Source organism: Calidris pugnax, unplaced genomic scaffold (assembly GCF_001431845.1).
Source record: "Calidris pugnax isolate Ruff unplaced genomic scaffold, ASM143184v1 scaffold27, whole genome shotgun sequence".
NCBI classification, from domain to species: Eukaryota; Metazoa; Chordata; class Aves; order Charadriiformes; family Scolopacidae; genus Calidris; species Calidris pugnax.
Window position 1 is genome coordinate 7993008 of NW_015090893.1, and position 17641 is coordinate 8010648.

Genomic DNA, 17641 nt, shown 5'->3' on the forward strand with positions numbered 1-17641 from the left:
ATCAGGTCAAATATTCCGGGTCATATAACTGAAGGCTGCGTGATGAAACTCAATATTACAATGGATCGAATGCTCCTGCCACATGGAGCTGACATGCTCCTGCCCTGGGACTCAGTGTGCTCAGCAGATGCTCAGGGAGAAAGGAGGCTTCAGCCGGGGCTGCGTGTGGGGCTCGGGCAGGAATGATGGAGCTGATGGATGAATAAACCTGAGCCGAGCTTAGGTTAGCACTGGTGGCCACCAACTGCAAAGGGAAGGCCAGTGGTGGTGGCAGATGAAACTGTGGCTCGGCTGAGATGGAAGGGGAACAGGGAAATAATGTTGTGGTTTGGGGAATAGTTTTCTCTGCTCTACAAGGAGCAAGAAAAAAAAGCTTGAAAAAAATGGGAGCTCTGATGTGCGCTACAAGAGAAAGTGCCGTTTTCATCTGGTCCAATGCTAAAGTATAAAATTAAAGCCTATTAAATGTCTAGGTCCAGAGAGAGAAAAAAGTAAATATTGCACATATTTAAATGTGACTGACAGGCATTCCAGTGAAGAGACTGATCCTGCACCAAGAATGTAAAAATGGCCTGTCCCCTTTTCCAAAAAAACAAAGCCCAATGAGTTGCCTCCAAACCCCCTTTTCAAAGCTCAAATCACTTAAAATCAATTTCTGCTGCAGATGTCCAAATAAGACCTGGTTTCTATTGTCATTTTTCAGTAAAAATAGCTGATCCTCTGACATCTGGGAAAGGTGAAGGTGTTGCCAAGCACTGAGCTGTCATAATTGCTGTCATAATTTTCTTTCTGATTGTTTAAAGTCCCATTAGTTAGATTTTGTTCTTTTATGCTTGTTACCATCTTCTGCTAGAAATGAGAGAGCGTTGCTGATGGGAAGGACTCCCATATTCTGCAGAAGTGGCACATAATGTTTTACAAACTTATTCCCTGCCAGCAGCCCAAGGCGCATTGCAGGCTGAACTCTAACATCTTGAAAGCTCAAAGCAATGTGGAAAAGTAAGATTGAACAGCGAAACCCGAAGCTATTTTTACTGCAGAATTGCTAGTTCACCTAATAAAATGCTCAGAATTCCTAGAACTTTTAAGACCTTCTGAGACTTTATTGCCACTTAGGCTCGCCTCTGATTTTTATATAAATAAAATTCAGATCTCCAGGATGATATGGTTAAGCGTCAGCAGTATTAATATGTGCTATTTTGCAGTGAGACAAGAGCTGATGGAAAGTGCTGGTTGGGAACAGATCTGTCACAGGCGAGGTCCTGCCACAGCACGGGCAGTTTCAAGTCACCTCATTTGCAGCTTCCTCCTCAGACCTTTTTCTGAAGAACCCTCTTTGGGGGTATCTGTGCCCATTCAGGCTCTCTCCCCTCCACTGAAACTGGTAAAAGTCTCTCCAGTTATTTCTGATAAAAGTCTTGGGGTTTTGATTAATTCGTTGCTATATCTCACTTAGCTGCTTTTCAGTGAGAGTGATTTAATTACTATTATGAGCCAGTATCTTGTAAGTGTGTTTCTTTTGGAACCTTTTCCCATTCCCCAAGAACATTATTTCCATGCCTTTATTTCTCTTGGATGGGCTCTCACATTGCAACTGCCCTGGGTTAACGCTTGCAGAAGTTGGAACTGATGGTTTGGCTGGCAGTATTCTCCATTGATCACCTTCCAATAAATCCCAGTGACTCGGTGTCCTGCAGCCTGGTATCTGAGATCTGCCTTCACTTCAGTCCAGTTTTATTAGTATCCCTTTGATTTCTCTCTTTGCAGCCAAGTATATAGCTCTCACAGAGGTAGGGGATAACATACATATTGCATCTACAAAAATTACAAATTATTCATCACAGCTCGATTCAAACCCACAAAGGCAGTTCTGTCATCTGTCCTTCTACTGCTTCTCAGAACTGCTGTCTTCGAGATCCTGAAGCCTCCAGGGTAAAGCCGTTCTTCTGGTTGGGAGGTTTTTCATCTGGATGTAACAGATGAGGTGCTGAGCTTGAGGGACAGACTGTGGTGGGAAGGGGTTTATCCTGGTAAGACCAAATTTCAGGGCAGCTAATCATCTTATGAACGCTTCTAATGGTGACATGACAGATAATCAAAGCAAAACCTAGATTTGTCCTTAAATTTGGAATAATTCTGTTCAGGAAATGCTACATTTCTTTATTAAGAGCTTGGAAGTTTTCCCTGTCTTTGGGATCACTTCTCTCAAATGGCTGTTCACTAGGGATCGACAGGCTGCAGAGGGACCTAATATTTAATTGAAAACATACCCAAATGCAGGCTTCCCTGAATTTCTTGTGTCTGTTGTATTGGCCAAGAAAACAATTGCCTCTTCATATGGGTGCTTTCAGGGGCTTCATATAGGTATTGATGTTCTCCCTGTGGCATTGCAGACTTGCCTGCCCTTGCCCCTAAGGATACCATGGCATGAAGATGGTCCTTCCACACCTGGCAGAACCTCATTCACTTGTTTCCTTGGTTTTCGTGCACAAATTCCCACTATAACTTACTTCAGGCAGCTCTGCAGGGTGGTGGGGCTTTGGTAGGGATGTGTGACCCCCTCTCCTGGGGTTTGCATGCCAGCCCCAGTGCTGGCCATGAAACCCTGACAGTAAAACCTGCGGTGATACAAACCCTGTAAGAACGTGGCTTCACCAACAGGGACCAGGGTGAGGTTTACCCACCAAACCTCCGCTTTTTCTTCTGTTTTCTGTGGAGGAGACCAGCTTCCCAAAACATGTGATTTGTGAGGAAACCTGATTTGAGAGTCAGTGATCTTCCTAACAAGATGAATGTTTTGCTTTGCGCCCAAAAAGCACCACAGCTTTTGGGAGAGCTGTGCTCGGGGGCAACTGACCCCATTTCAGCCCCTCATTGTCCTCAGCGGCCCTGCAGTGAGGGTGGTGCCAAACAGTGAAATAGCAACATTGTGGGGCTGGAGTTTGGTTTCCATCTGAAAAACCGTGATTTTATGGCCCTCTGAAAAAAATAATAATAAAAAAATAATCTCGTGTCTTGATTCATGCCTTGGGGTTGTCTTTTCAATAAAACTCTTTCTTTTTCACCTGTTTGCCCTGCCCGTTGCAGAGGGCTGGGGGAGCTGCTGTCTGCCCCGGAGCTGAGCTTTGCAAACCCATCATCTGGCAGGGCCGCTGGCGGTCGGGGACGTCCCATAAATCCAGCGGCTGCAAAATCCCACTCCAATAAAAGCTGTACCCTCGGTCGCGCACGTCGGCAGTGGCGGGCGGGTGGGGGGGAGGGTGAGATGGGTTAAATAACGGTTAAATAAGGCGTGCTGTTGCCTCAGCAACCCCCTCCCTGTGCGTGTTGGAGCTGGAGCGGGTGTCTGCAGGACCCCTGCAGCTCTCCGACAGCGATGGGGGTCGGGGAGGCTGATGTAAATCTGTTCAAGATGGAGCTACATCCCAGCTGCCCTGGTACCCCCGAGAAACGATGCTGGGCTTAGTCTGTTTAAAAAGGGGAAAGAAATCTGTCCCTGTAATGAGCTGCTCAGGGGGGCTGCTGGATGCCCCCCCACCCCTTGCACCTTCATGACATTCCTGGAGGAAGGGGGTGGGATATTTTGGGGAGCAGTGTCAGCCATGGGGACCTGCCACTTCTGCATGCTCAAGCCAGTAGTGAGCTGGAACCATCAGGTATCACCTGTGGGGCCAGTGCCAAATCCCACTTTTCCCCACTATTTCAGGAAAGATTGGCTTTTGTGTTGGATTATTTCACTGAATTTCACTGAATTTTTAGAGTTGGAAGGGACCATAGAGATCATCTAGCCCAATGCCCCATTATGACTTCTATCAGACTCCCCTGATGGAGCAGAAATTCAGGCAGGGTTGGAGATAGCCAATTATCCTTTTCACAGGTGAAAGTGTGGCTTTTCCCTGAGAGGAGGATGGGGTGGGGAGGGAAGGCAATGGCTCAGGTGTGCCCTGGGTGCAGGTGAGCTTAATTGCTTGGCAGAGCCCCTGCAGCTGGGGCTGAGCCAGATGGGAACACAGTGTGTGCCTGGGGTGAGCAGAGTGGACGGCTCTCCAGAGCAAGGTAAGGTTGATCTGGACTTTATTTGGGTTTACTTGCAAGGTTTTGTGTTCATAGAATGACTTTTGTGAGGTCTTGTATTTGTAGTGTCATTTTTGCTGGTTGGGGAGGTCAGCGAGTGGAAGGTGTGGAGCTCAGGCTGATGTTGGAGGTGACCAGCTCAGGAACTGGTATTGGTGACCTCTGAGGCTGGTTGCTCAAGGCTATCCTTGGTTTAGCTGTTTGGATGGTGGAAGTTGGAGATAACTTGCCTGGAAGATTAAGTCTTAGCAGGAGGAGCTGGTAGAGGTGAATGCTGTTAGAGAAGGAGTTGGAAGGGGGTGATTAATGTCTCGGTTTCTCATTGGGAGTGCTGTGGAGAAATTTTATGGCTGCATTTTGTGGGTTTCGGGTTTTTTCTTTTTTTTTTTCCCTAAACTCGTGCTGCCCCCTTGTAGAAAATGTGAAGTTTTATGAGTGTTCTCTGAAGCAGGATTATTTTATCTCTATTTTGCAGAGTTGCAATGAAATATGAAACTTGTGGATGTCATGGTTTTCTATTTCTGTTACAAATCCCTTCCAAAATGGATGCATTTACTGTATGAAGGTGCCTGGACTTCCCAAAGGCCCCAGCTCTGCAAAGCAAACTGCAGCCTTCTGTCCTTATGTGAATTCTTTGCAGGGCCAAGATGTGAAACTGGTTTGGGGATTTTCTTTTCTATTTTTCCAAGTGAGCTGGTATCTGTTATAAAGACACTAGTGCAAAAGGCACGGTTTCCTTGTGTGAGAGTCAGCAAGATGAAATCGGTGAAATGTGAGGTCCTCATGCTCCTTTAGCCTGGACAGGTGGGTTGGACTTGTTGGTTCTGCTGCGGTGCCTTTCCTTGGGCTTGGCCCAGTGCTGGAGGGGATTTTCAGTGGAGCCGGCTCCCGGTCTGATGGCTGAGGTAGCGCATTTCTCTGTGCCATGTCTTCTGATGGTGTCTAGACGAGGGCAGTTATTGCTGGGCTGGTTACTGCCCAGTCATGTTTCCGAGGCTGACTTGGCACTGCTGTGGGCTCGGCACTTGAATCACAAAAATGCAAGAACTGAAGCTATGGGTTCTGATACAATCTCGTGGCCCTGCCATCTGGGGCCTCAGGCACTACTGCTGGTGTTTTGGCCTCAACCTTGTTAGCACCAGACCAGATCACTGAATTACAGATTAGGGTAGGTCAGAATTTACAGCTTCACATCCTAAATATGTGGTTTTGTCCTTGATTGTTTGGGCTGTTCACTTTTTTGCCCAAACTCTCCATAATCTTAGCTGATATTTGTTTCCCACTATTAAACCTCTTGAGAAATCACAGCATCTGCTGTGTGATTTGCATTAGACTAGTCAGAGCTCATGGAAACACTTAGTGAGAGCTTTCTCCACACCTTGCTGAGTGGATTCACTCAGGAGTCAGTAAAGGCTTTGGAGTCCTGTATCTGCTCAGGTTTTGTAAGGAGGCACCAAGACTGAGAAATGAAGCAATAGTTTATCTCCCTCTTATGGCCAGATTCAGAATGGCTGCGCTGCACACACAGCTTCTCAGAGGGAGTCCCTGCACTTGTAAGCTTTGGTGGTTGTGGACATGAGGGGCCCTGACTGCTCACAAGGAATTAAGCTGACCTCTCTTTAAGGAATCTGGTAAAATATATTTTTCACTGCAGCATATACAGGGAGCTATCTATGAAAGACTTAAACTGCTCTAGTTCCTTGCAAGTTTGAACTGGAGAAACTGGTCACGGGTTTAGCAAAAGGCTGGCGAATGGGATGCTGCTGAGCAGCAACTGCAGCTCTGCCCCATTTGCTGAGATGGAAGATGCAGTCAGAAAACTCAGCTGGTGCCCGGTGATGCCCATGGTGCCAGCGTTGTGGTGTGCTTGAAGCAGGTGGCACACAAGAAGTGTTGTGACAGTGGGTGCTGCTCATGCTTTTTCTAGTGACATGGTGACACGAGAATAAAATGCATAATTAAATGTTCCAGGTATGATTTCTAACCTTCCCGATACCCCTTCTTGTGGCTGAGGTCAAAACAATATGTTGAAAACTCTCTTTTCCAGGCATAATGGCTGTGCCTCGTTAAAACCAGTCATGCTTGTCCTAAAAACAGGAGAGGAAGTGGAGCTGGACGTGGTTTGGGTTCAAGATCCAAGATATATAGGTTGCAGTGTGGATTCAGAGTGCTTTGGCAATGACTTGCTCAGTGTTTGGGGCAGCCGTTGGTTTGACCCGCTGTCCTGACAGGGGCCCAAGTTTGATCCCTGTCTGTGCCAAGGATTCAGAGTTGTGGTTTGGACTTGCCTCCAGACAGTCATGATTATTCCCTTTTCCCGGAGAGGTGTTTTGTTGCTTGACCTGTAAGGCTGGGAATCCGGGTGTCTTGCTCATCTGGTATCGAGATTCAAAACTGGGATGGTTGTGAATTCTGCAATAAACTTTAAACTTGGAACTGTGTTACCGTGAGTACTTGTGGGATGAGTAAGGCCTGGGTACCAATGAGGGAAGAAACGCAAGATGAGAGATCTTCTAGCATATTACTCTTTCCCATTTGGCTGTCCTCCCTTCACCAGATATGCATGGATTTAGGTTTTTAGTTACAGGGGTCTGATCTAACAAACCTGCTTGCAGTTAGTCAGGGATTGATCTGGAGATTTGGGTTGGGTTCAGCTCTGCCAGACGGAGACATGGTGCTAACTCTAGGATGGGATGTGGTTACAAATGGAAGAACTGTCGCTGGAAAGTACTGGCTGTTTTAGACAGAGGCTAAATATATAATGGTAATTTTGATTCTGTTTCTTTTGGTGAAGTCTACTTGAGTCAGTGTCTGACTTGCCAATGGACTAGATACTAGTCAGAAAAATAGCTGATGAGACAGAGCTAGGACAGAGAACTGGTTGGGCTTGAGTCGTTGCTCAGTGAGTTACTTTTTCTGTGTCACGTAGCAGCATCGCTACCTGATGGTGAGATGTCTCTTGAACCGATGATGTTAAATTAATGCTGTAGTATTGAGCCTGAACCAAATGACCTGCTTGAGAGCCGCCTTTGCTGTTGCAAAAGTGCTAGAAGAATGCATGTGTCCAAAATCCAGGCTCAGGTTAAACTGTGGTCTTGATCAATCAGGAGTTGCAGGGACTATCTTGCTCTGCTGGTAATCTGTTTCATGTTAGATTGAAAGAAGTGTCTCTGGAGTTGTTGTCAAAAGAGCTACATAGCGAGTGTCTGGGGGAGCATCCATTTATTTTATGTAACGATTGCATGAGAAGTTGCAAAAAAACCCAAACCATAAAATGCCTATTAATCACTTATATCAAAAGTCAGTTTTACTTCAAGAATATGGTATAAACACATTATTCATTATTTAACTCCTGTTCAGTACTTGTAATTAAGTACTTGGATTAAAGATATATATTTTCATAAAAAATCATCATTGTGATTCCACCTAGATTACTTCGTGTGTTTGGGGCTGTGCATTACATATATGTTTCTCGGGAATAACGGGGGAAAGGCGATGGACTTCTTTTTCTAACACGACAGCATTTGGGAGACTGTCAGAGGAAAAAAAAAAACCATCAAAATTGTTTTAAGGCTGCAGTTTAGGTTTTGACATGGAGGGAAAATAGATGGTGGGAAAGTAAGACCAGTTCTGCAGAGCTGCAAGTAACCCTTGAACTGAGATGGGTGTATGATACGAGAACTCCCAGAACAACTAAGCAAGCCTCCCCTCTTCTCTATTTTCTCTAGTAAAGCTGTGAAATTAGTCAGGTTCTCTTGAGTGAACCAGCTAATACTTGTCTTTGACTAAAGAGCATTAGAGTTCAACATCTGTGAAAATCTTAAGAATTATATATCCAGTGGAGTTTTGAACTATCGAGTACAAGACATGGGTGTTTTCTGTTTCACTGGGACTTAGGTACACGTAGGTTACAAACCCACCAGGACACCCAGCTCTGCAGGAAAGCTACAAAAACCTGGGCTCAGACAGTTGGTGTCCAGATTAATTTCTCAAGCCGCCTTTTGCCAGGAGGGTCAGCTGGTGAAAGTTAATTAATACAACCCACTTCCTTGTGCTCTGGCTTAAGTGACCAGAGAGATCCATCAACCCCAAAGGTAACATGCAGCAGCTGGGGCAGTGCTGGAGGAGAGAGTGCTGACATCTGCTCGTGGCTTTTCAGGTGGCCATCATCAGTGGCACCCTGCTCTCCCTTCTCCTTCCCTCCACCTTAAGATGAGGGCGGTTTTTTGCTTTTTTTGTATTTTAGTCACATGGAATATGTGATAATTCCTTTAATAGTCAAGCAACAGCTCAAATTCCAGGTGCTGCTTTATGTGCCACTTGACTGTGATGGGTAAGTGCTGGGATGACCGACTGATGCATGGCAATGCAATCCTTTAGACAGTTTGTGGGCTTGGGTAGGCTTTTTTCGTCCTCCATAGGGCTTGTAAGACTGGGTTTATTGGTTCAAGAGTTCAATCCATCTACTTCTAATTCTGAAGTCACGATCTGACACGAAATGGCATAATTAAAAGCCCCAGTCTAGCTAGGAAGATGGGGATTTCAAGGTGACTCCATGGGATTTCAGCTGTAACGTCTAATCCATAAAACTTGCACTGTATATCACAATTCCTGGTGTGTATGTGTACTGATGTACGCGTTCCTTTCATTCTGTGTTTTCATTGTACTGGGCCAGCACTTGACTCCCTCCCCACTCCACGGCTTACGTAGGACAGTAGTTACCTTCACTTGACAGGCAAGTGAACAGGTAGAACAACTAGCCACAGGCACAGCTGTGGGCTAGCAGGACTGAGAGAACTTGTACCTCCTAGTTGCTAATCTAGTACCTACCAGCTGAGCCGGGCTGCTTCCTGCAGGCTTTGGACTCTGGTGTTTCCTTAGGGCAGAGCAGCCGTGGAGGGGCAAGGCTGGTTTCCCAAGAAGGCAGCTCAAACTCCCTGCATGTTTTCTTTAAATTGCAGTTGGTGTCTTGTGATTGGGCAGAATCAAATGCACAGCTGGGACAGGCAAAGCCAAGGAGGCAGAACATCTTTTTAAGTTCCTTCGCATTGTTAGTGTATCAGATGAAGAAATGGTGCAGTCTTTCATTAAAGGCATTATGGGATTTCAGCTGTAACGTCTAATCCATAAAACTTGCACTGTATATCACAATTCCTGGTGTGTATGTGTACTGATGTACGCGTTCCTTTCATTCTGTGTTTTCATTGTACTGGGCCAAACTATAGCACTTGACTCCCTCCCCACTCCACGGCTCACGTAGGACAGTAGTTACCTTCACTTGACAGGCAAGTGAACAGGTAGAACAACTAGCCACAGGCACAGCTGTGGGCTAGCAGGACTGAGAGAACTTGTACCTCCTAGTTGCTAATCTAGTACCTACCAGCTGAGCCGGGCTGCTTCCTGCAGGCTTTGGACTCTGGTGTTTCCTTAGGGCAGAGCAGCCGTGGAGGGGCAAGGCTGGTTTCCCAAGAAGGCAGCTCAAACTCCCTGCATGTTTTCTTTAAATTGCAGTTGGTGTCTTGTGATTGGGCAGAATCAAATGCACAGCTGGGACAGGCAAAGCCAAGGAGGCAGAACATCTTTTTAAGTTCCTTCGCATTGTTAGTGTATCAGATGAAGAAATGGTGCAGTCTTTCATTAAAGGCATTAATGTATTCATCTGAGAGAGAAAATTTGAAGTACTAAATGACTGTCCAGGAAACAGGAACAGTCAACTTGTGTGCGAGGACTCTGAGATCAAAGAGAAGGCCCATTTGACCACTGAGGCTCATCCTCCTACTGTATGGCCCTGCCCCTTCGGCTCCACAAAGGCATCTAAGTGCTTCTTGAATTATTCAAGTGTCTTAGACCTGTCCACCTCACCAGACTCTTTGGACTGTATTTAATGTACCCAGCAGAGTGATGCAAACTGACTAATCTGCAAACTTCAGTCCAACCCCCTACTACACAAGGGAACAATGTCACTTCCACAGCAGGTACAAACTTGTTCTTTTGTTCTGGTGTGAAGATTTCTGTCATTTGAATTATTAAGGCTGGAATCCTCTTTCTATCAGTTGCCAGAGAAAAATGTATACAATCAAAGGGCACCACCTACCATTTCATTGTGGTAAGGATTTGGTAGTTTTCCTCACTGTCCCATTAGATATGCTAAGGCTTCCAGACCTTGTTACTTCCAAGGCTGAGACAAAGTAAGGACTTTAGAGCCCAAACATTAAAGACTATGATCTCAAATGTTACTTGGCTGCCCAATCTCATTAGGTTCTTGCAGTCCTGCACTGTGTGTGGGCTGAGACCAGCTAAAGGCACAGCGAGAGCGTTCAGAGTTTAACACAGCACCACATTTAAAGGCAGAGCAAAGGAAAAACCTTTTAAAAACTATGGTGGCTGAATCTATTCTCCTTCACTCAGCTATTGTCAGAGGTAGGGAGCAGAGGTTCAGATTCCTCCTTCACTGCAGTAAATCCAGCTCTACTTACTACTTTTTAAAACTGAACTGGCGTCCCCGCTCCCGAACTGCTACTACTGTAATCCAGACTTTGTCTAAGCACAGTTAGATCCTTTTCACTTGCTCTCTTTCTAGACTCTTGGAACTCTTTTTTCCCCCCCCTGCATAAATGGCTCTGTTTCAAAGCAGTGGTTGAAACACCCTACCAGGAGGTAAAAGATGGATCTTTTCCTGCCAAGAGCTGCCCTGAAGGCTCTAAGGGAAAACATCTACTACTGATTTGCAGAGCAGTTTAACCACCGAATCAACATGCAGGAGAGAGCCCTTTCCTCACGTACCCCTTGTTCTGTTTTATAGCAGGAACACAGACTATGGAACAGTGAGAGTCAAGCCACACAACCGGATTATCCCAAAATACAGATTTGTCAAACTGTATCAGGAAGGCTGCAGCCAATACAGTTATCACTAAAAAATACAGGTATTTAAAGTCCCATTCTGAGAGGAACGCTCTTAAAATCCAACCATGGTGACTCTGTGATTCTGTAAATGGGATAAAAAATATTGACAGAAGGCCCATGTATCAGCAGGATTGTACAGCACTGTGCAGAGTGCAAACTTACTGCAGTGAAGGTCACAGAGCTCCCTTGTGAAGGGTTCAAAATACCAGATGTTCTGTCATCTCCATTTCTGCAAGTAACTGTGTTGAGAAGAGGTACTAAGCAAAATAAGCGAACCAGAAGATTAAACCACAGCATCAATCTTCCCTACAAAGTACCTGTTTTGAAAAGGGAGCAGAGTATGGCTGGAACTGTATCTGTTCACATACAAGGGCTTTGGGTAAGGCTGTAGTTGAGGCATGTAGCCCATGAATAGCAAGCATTCACACAGTATTAAGTGTTATTCAATGATGAAGGCAGTTATTAGCTTTTTTAAAGATTGCTACATGAAAGAAGGAAAAAAAACATAATGGAATAGCCTATTGCCAGAAGTGCATTGTTTTCAAAAGGTTGAACATGCCTTCTCCAGCACCAGACTGAACTTACACAGGATTTCTACCTCAGAAATTATATGAGGTCAGGCCAATTCAGTTTTTTTAGAATTTAGGGTTTTTTTTGAGAGAGAAATACCATGAAATAAGATTGATATTAGTAACTTTTACTAAAAACCCCCCGTTGCCAGACCTGGATTCATCTAGGAACTGTGTGAAGTCACATTTCCATTAGGGTTCCATCAATCATGACACCTGGATTTCTTTAAAGTTTCGTTTTTCCTTATGAACAAATTCTGAAAAAGGTAGGAGTCAGAGATGCTTTTTGAAATCTTTTATTGCAAAAGGTATGGACACTTGCTGGCAGAATATTTGATCACATTCTCTAACTGACTGTCATCCAGAGGACACTGCATGCATTCAAGCTGAAAGCATAGGACAGTTTCCACTAGGCACCTGAGAAATTTCACGGGAAAGAAAAGTCTTTCAAGTTGAAAGAGACAAGTTTCAAACTGATCACCTACTCTGGTGCCCTCTGCTTCCCAGAGTTACCCAGGAAATCAGAATTAAGTCAGCTATAGTCATAGCCAACTGTAAACATTTTCCTGCAATGCAACAGAAATTCTCCAGATAACTGATCCTGAAGTGTTCTTTCCAGTTTCAAACAGGAAATGTCTCTCCTAAAGCGGGCAGTGCAGTGAGTTACACCTGACCTGGCATCTACCACTCAATGCCGTGTTATGCAGCAGAGGTGTATGATGCTTCCTTTTCTCTGGCATGTATCAAAGAAAATCTGTCAGCTCTTACTTGGTCTCCAAGACACGACCCCACCCCCCAAAATATCTTTCTTTTCTTCCTGCTCCCAAGTCTAGTATCATCTTAAACCACTTCCCTGCCCCCCCTAGACAAGAGCCAGCTCCCTTTTTCTTCCTACCCCCTTGCCTGAAGGCATTGCTAACAAAAATACATGCTGCCTTCTGTATTGCTGTTAATAGCAAAAACATCTTCACATTTTGGCAGTCCCTCCACGCGCAGAACTCAGAATTTCAGAACTCTGAATTTCACCCCATTTCAGTGCCTTCCCACAGGTCTGATAAAGGTAAATCATCTTTGGCAGTCAGCAATCCGTGCATCTGAATTTCACCCCATTTCAGTGCCTTCCCACAGGTCTGATAAAGGTAAATCATCTTTGGCAGTCAGCAATCCCGCACCAACTGGAACCAGGAATCCATTGCCAATCTAGCAGGACGCCTATTTTGCAACTGTAGCTGCTTTATATGAGGAACTCACTGCAAGAAAAAAAAGAGAGTTTAGAGGATGGTACACTTCACAAATAAATGCATTTGAATAGAAAATAGATTAGAACATATTAACTAACAGCTACACTTAGCTGCAGGTTATAATGGACTTTTAAACTACTTGAACCGGACAAATGCAAACATCCATCAAGGCATTAAGGCTGCAAGTCACAGATAACTAAATAACTCGGGATGATACTACAGGCATTTTAACTTCTACTATTAAATTACAAGCCATGCTAATTGATCTAATAATTCCAAGCATAAAAATAGCTATTGTAGGTTACTTATACCTTCTTAATAAATCAGCCGTAGATTATAAGGAAAACTTTTGCTTTCAGAAAGCCCTAGCAGATAGAACAATGCACAATTAACTTCCTTTCACGCAGTATGGTTTTAAGTTCCCCAGCAAAGCTGCAGATTGAAATTTTCCATCAAGGTAGTGATTCCTCCGTAATGTGCACACAGTCCTCAATATTCAAATTAACCTTAAGACACAAGGCCTTAGCAGAGATGGGTGCATAGTCATTTGTGTTAAGACAGAGTAGCAATTATAGCCCCCTGAGGTCCCTTGAGTTATTTTAATCACAAGAGCCAGAATGAACTTGTTTGCAACAAAGGCACCCTCAGTCCTTTCAGCTGGAAAGATATAGGTTGCTCTATTTAAACCAGTCAATTTGGAATGAACAGTTATTCACTCCCAGAGACATTGCCCTTACTCCAGCAGTGAGCATTTCAGTCACTAACAATTCAACACTCCAGTGTATGTTCTAAAGAAGAGCTATCTAAAACTTTGAATGCTAAAGCGTAGTAACTTGTCACCACTCTACTTTAAGCTGTATTTCAGTAAAGGATATATATTTTTAATCCAATTGATGCTGTTCTGAAAGCTATCCAGCCAATTCCATGTCAATCACTGCTGGATGTGCTTTTACAGGAATAAAAGGCCTTTTGGCCTGATCCAAAACCAGCACTGGCAGAGTCCACAGTGTTCCTTGATAGCTGTTTTACATCATACTTATGTCTTCAGTCCTAATATATTTTTAGCAGATACTTAAGTGGAAGCAACTCAGATGACTGTCTGACATTGACAACATGCTGATGATCAAAGTGTCCTCCCTGTTAAGCCAGGAAGAATACAGTGTCTTCTCTGTCTTGCATTATACAAGCCACAGAGATGAGGTACATGAAAAACATTAAGTACAGAGATACAAGACCTTTAGGACGCATCCTGAGATGGAGCAGGAGGATCCTTATTCTCAGGCTCTGGAGGCGGAGCTGGCACACTTTCCTCTTTCTTTTGTGCAGCCAAAAATTCATGAATCGCCCTCTCTATCTGGGGCCTGAAGATGTGGTTTAGTTTTGGATCCACCACCTGAGAAATAATTCTGTCCACTCCAGCTTCCAGCATTCCTGACCTTGAACAAAGACAAAGGAGTCATTCAGCTCCTCTGAAAAACTTCTCCCCAATCTCCTCCAGTAATTCTCCAGAGCCCTCCTGTCAACTGCAATTAGCATTAACACGGTGAGAACTGCAGCCCACTCAGTAGATCCTTAACAGGGAGTTGTTTCAATCACCTATTTCCCCCCACCCCCTCTCACTTCTCCCTACAGAATTAACAACTGACATCTGGTCTCCCAGGTACTTAAATGACATGTTGGACAAGAGCCACTTTAATAGGGCTCATGTGGAAATGAGGTCAACATGAAAGCAAACAAACACATTTTGGCACAAACAAGGGAAACAAGCTATTCTGAGAAGGAGGGCAGGTGAGAGCAGAGTCTTTTTTTTGGCTGACTTGAGGGAGAAGAGGCCTTCCCCTTAATACTGTCACTCACTCCTTATAACCGTTAGTCTAGACAGATGGGTATTAATTATAAAAACAAGCACATGTAGAACACAGCAAAGTTTCTGGAACTGAACACTAGTAACTGAAGTGACTTATTAATTCAGGGGCTGCGTCAGACTCTTGGATTGTGGGGCACAGGCTGTCTAGCAGGCTTAAGTCATGTCTGCAAGGGAGCAGGGGACAGGAAATGGAGACGTTGCTTGGCGCTCGGAAAAGCAGCCACGAGACTAACGAGGCCATGAATGCTGGTGAGCAAGTGGGTGCAGGGTCATGGCACCTCCGGGTAACAGCAGATGTATACCTGCATGTGACAAAGGACACACACATCTTGACACCCTCAGTGCCCAGTCTTGCAGCTAAAGGAGTGACAGGGACTTCAAACTCTCTAATACTGCCTGTCTATTCTTTACACTAATAGCCTACTTAAGAGAGCACTTTATATTCTTCTCATTACAGGCTCTCTAATAGAGCAATTTTCAATTCTCTGCTTCATTCTAGTGGTAATGTGAAGTAAGAGGAAGCGCTGACAAACGTATCTGAAGGACTCTAAATAAAGATAGGAAATTCTGTACTTCCAGTGCACACCCCCTTCTCTAATTACAGACTAAACAAACTAATGTTACATACTAATGATTTCCAGGTTCTATCAAGTGCTCTGAAATACAGTTTCTTCTATATGTGAGACATTCTAATAGCTTCTCCTATAAGCATAAATGCCATTATCAAGTTCCCTACTCTCCCTCTCCCCACAACTTTTACTACAAAGTTTTTATCTGTGACTTTTAGTCAAACAAGCTAAGACCTGTGCTTCAGACTGCAGTGCGTTAGCAGCAAGAGATACTGAAGCTAAAACTTCAAGTAGCACAGTCTGAGCTGGCTTTCCTGTCATGCTGTAAATACTATCTTAAATAGCTGTAAGAAAGCTACCCTCTGCTGCATGGAATGAGGCTAGCCCAGTTTGATTACTGCCTGCTAGTGGTCGGAGTCTACTTAACCAAGCTTTGGCATCTTCAGGATTTTTTTAAGTGATGTAGGCTTTTCTCTTTTCTGAAAATAAAGATCAAGGCTGTTCAGCTCAGCGTAACGGGTACAGTTTTGCTAGCAGGCACAGTGTTGGTAACTTGCAGCAATAACTTGGGCTAGATAAAGAACACAATGCTTCACCGTGCTGCTCAACTCATGAAAACACAAATTTAAGGTAAAGCAGCAATGTAAGCATTTTAATGACAGTTAAGACTATATCCACTACTATAATGAAACTCAGGAGAGGACACCAAAGTGTTGTGAAAAATTTAGTTATGCAAATTCTTCTTTGACTTAGGTGATAAGATAGTCATGTATTACTTATCAAACTGCATTGCAATTAGTTTACAGAATGTTGCTTACGTACTGAATCACACTCTGCCTTAGCCCATTGCGTAACTGGTTTTTGTTCATTGCTGGATTCCATTCCTGTTTGTCCAGGTGGGTCGATACAAAATTGTCTACTTTCTGCCTCAAATTTTGATAGGCTGGCTGAAAAAGAGAAATAAATTAAAAAAACCCAGTTAAACGATCTCAAAACAATCCCCCGCCAGAGTCTTTCACAGTGCATCTTTTGTCATGCACACTACTGTTTTGTTGACTATATTCTCTCTCCTTTCACTTTCTTAACAAAGGTAAGACTGTTTTAACTAAGAACACAACTGGTAATTGCAAAGAATGGCTGGTCAGTGTGCTGTTATAATAATCTAAATAGCTGGACAGATTGGTTTTTAAACTGTTGTCTGCTTGTGATATTAGTTGGTGAAATGTAAACTGCCTGTGTAGACAGGAGTTGTTTAAGCAGAGTTCTTGTTGTTTGGAAACCCTCCATCACAGAATTCCTAGGAAACTGGCCGAGTAATACTGTTGCTAACAAAGAACTTAATTGTTTCTGTGCCGCTAACACAGAAGATAAGAATTATAAGGGTTTTATTAGTGGAAACTTAATTCCAGTGAACAGGCATTGAGCTGACCACTCAGATCCTGGTCACATACAAGGAAAGGACAAGAAGGTTGCAACATTTAAATTTCAGAATTTGATATGTATATGGGATGATGACTGAAAGGGTTGGTAAGGCAGGTGCAGTGTCTGCCCTGGGCAGTGTGTATCTATCCTGACAAAGCCTCTCTGACCTGTGGCTGCTCTGTGCAGGTGACCTGACAGCTGCTGGGGTGGCCTAGAATGACAACTGCAGGTCGCAAAACAGGACTCTTCCTGGAAGATCAACAGTTTGAGAAAGCAAAACACCAGTGTTCAATTTTGACAGGGCGACTGTGAACAACCCAAATTCAGTACTGCCAACAATAGCTCAGGAGTTCATGTTGAGACTGAGGAAGAAATCAGACTGAGAACATCAACTCAAGAAGGAAAGCTTAATAATTTGTTTTGGAAATGTGGGAATGATGCTCAGGAGGAGCAGTGTTCTTAGGGGAGACCGTCTTCCTAATAAGGCCTAATTTCCTAATAAGAACATGAAAGTCTGAGCCTGTTCTCTGGCCTGTTTCTCCTCCGGGGTGTCGCTATGGCTTCGAGCCAGGGCCACCTCTAGAGCAGCCTGTCTGACAGATGCTGGTCGCAGCGGGGGCATGAAACCCTACTGACCGAGAGAGCAGCGCCGCAGCTGCTGCCCGCCATGCCGGCCCCGAGTGCGGGACACGGCGGGGAGAGGGGCGGGGATGGGATGCGGGTGCCCCTTCGGCCAATGACGGCCGGGTTCCAGGATGAGTGCCCGCAGCTGCGGCCTGGGGAGGAGGCACCGGCGACCCCCGGTTCGACGGCGCTACCTTGGTGTCCACGTCGGCCAGGCAGTCCCGGCGAAAGCCGTCGAACAGGCCGCGGCTCTTCAGCTGCTCTACGATGATGGCGATGAGCTGCGCGTCGCCGGGCGGCAGCGAGGCCGGGTCGATAGCGCCGGGTCCCGAGCCGGAGGCCGCGCCGCCCGCGCCCCCTCCGCCGCCCGCT

The 17641-nt window shown here is 44.8% G+C and overlaps 1 protein-coding gene across 1 annotated transcript in view; it reads right to left on the reverse strand.

The window, feature by feature from the left end:
• Positions 1 to 12636: 12636 nt before the first annotated feature.
• Positions 12637 to 17641, reverse strand: part of BOD1 (biorientation of chromosomes in cell division 1) — a 5490-nt gene continuing 485 nt past the window's right edge. The window contains exons 3-6 of the mRNA XM_014947741.1: positions 17464 to 17639; positions 16046 to 16170; positions 14023 to 14223; positions 12637 to 12796 (exon numbers count right to left, since the gene is read on the reverse strand). Of these exons, the coding sequence (XP_014803227.1) occupies positions 14025 to 14223; positions 16046 to 16170; positions 17464 to 17639 (500 nt within the window). The 3' untranslated portion in view covers positions 12637 to 12796; positions 14023 to 14024. The remainder of the gene's footprint in view (positions 12797 to 14022; positions 14224 to 16045; positions 16171 to 17463; positions 17640 to 17641) is intronic.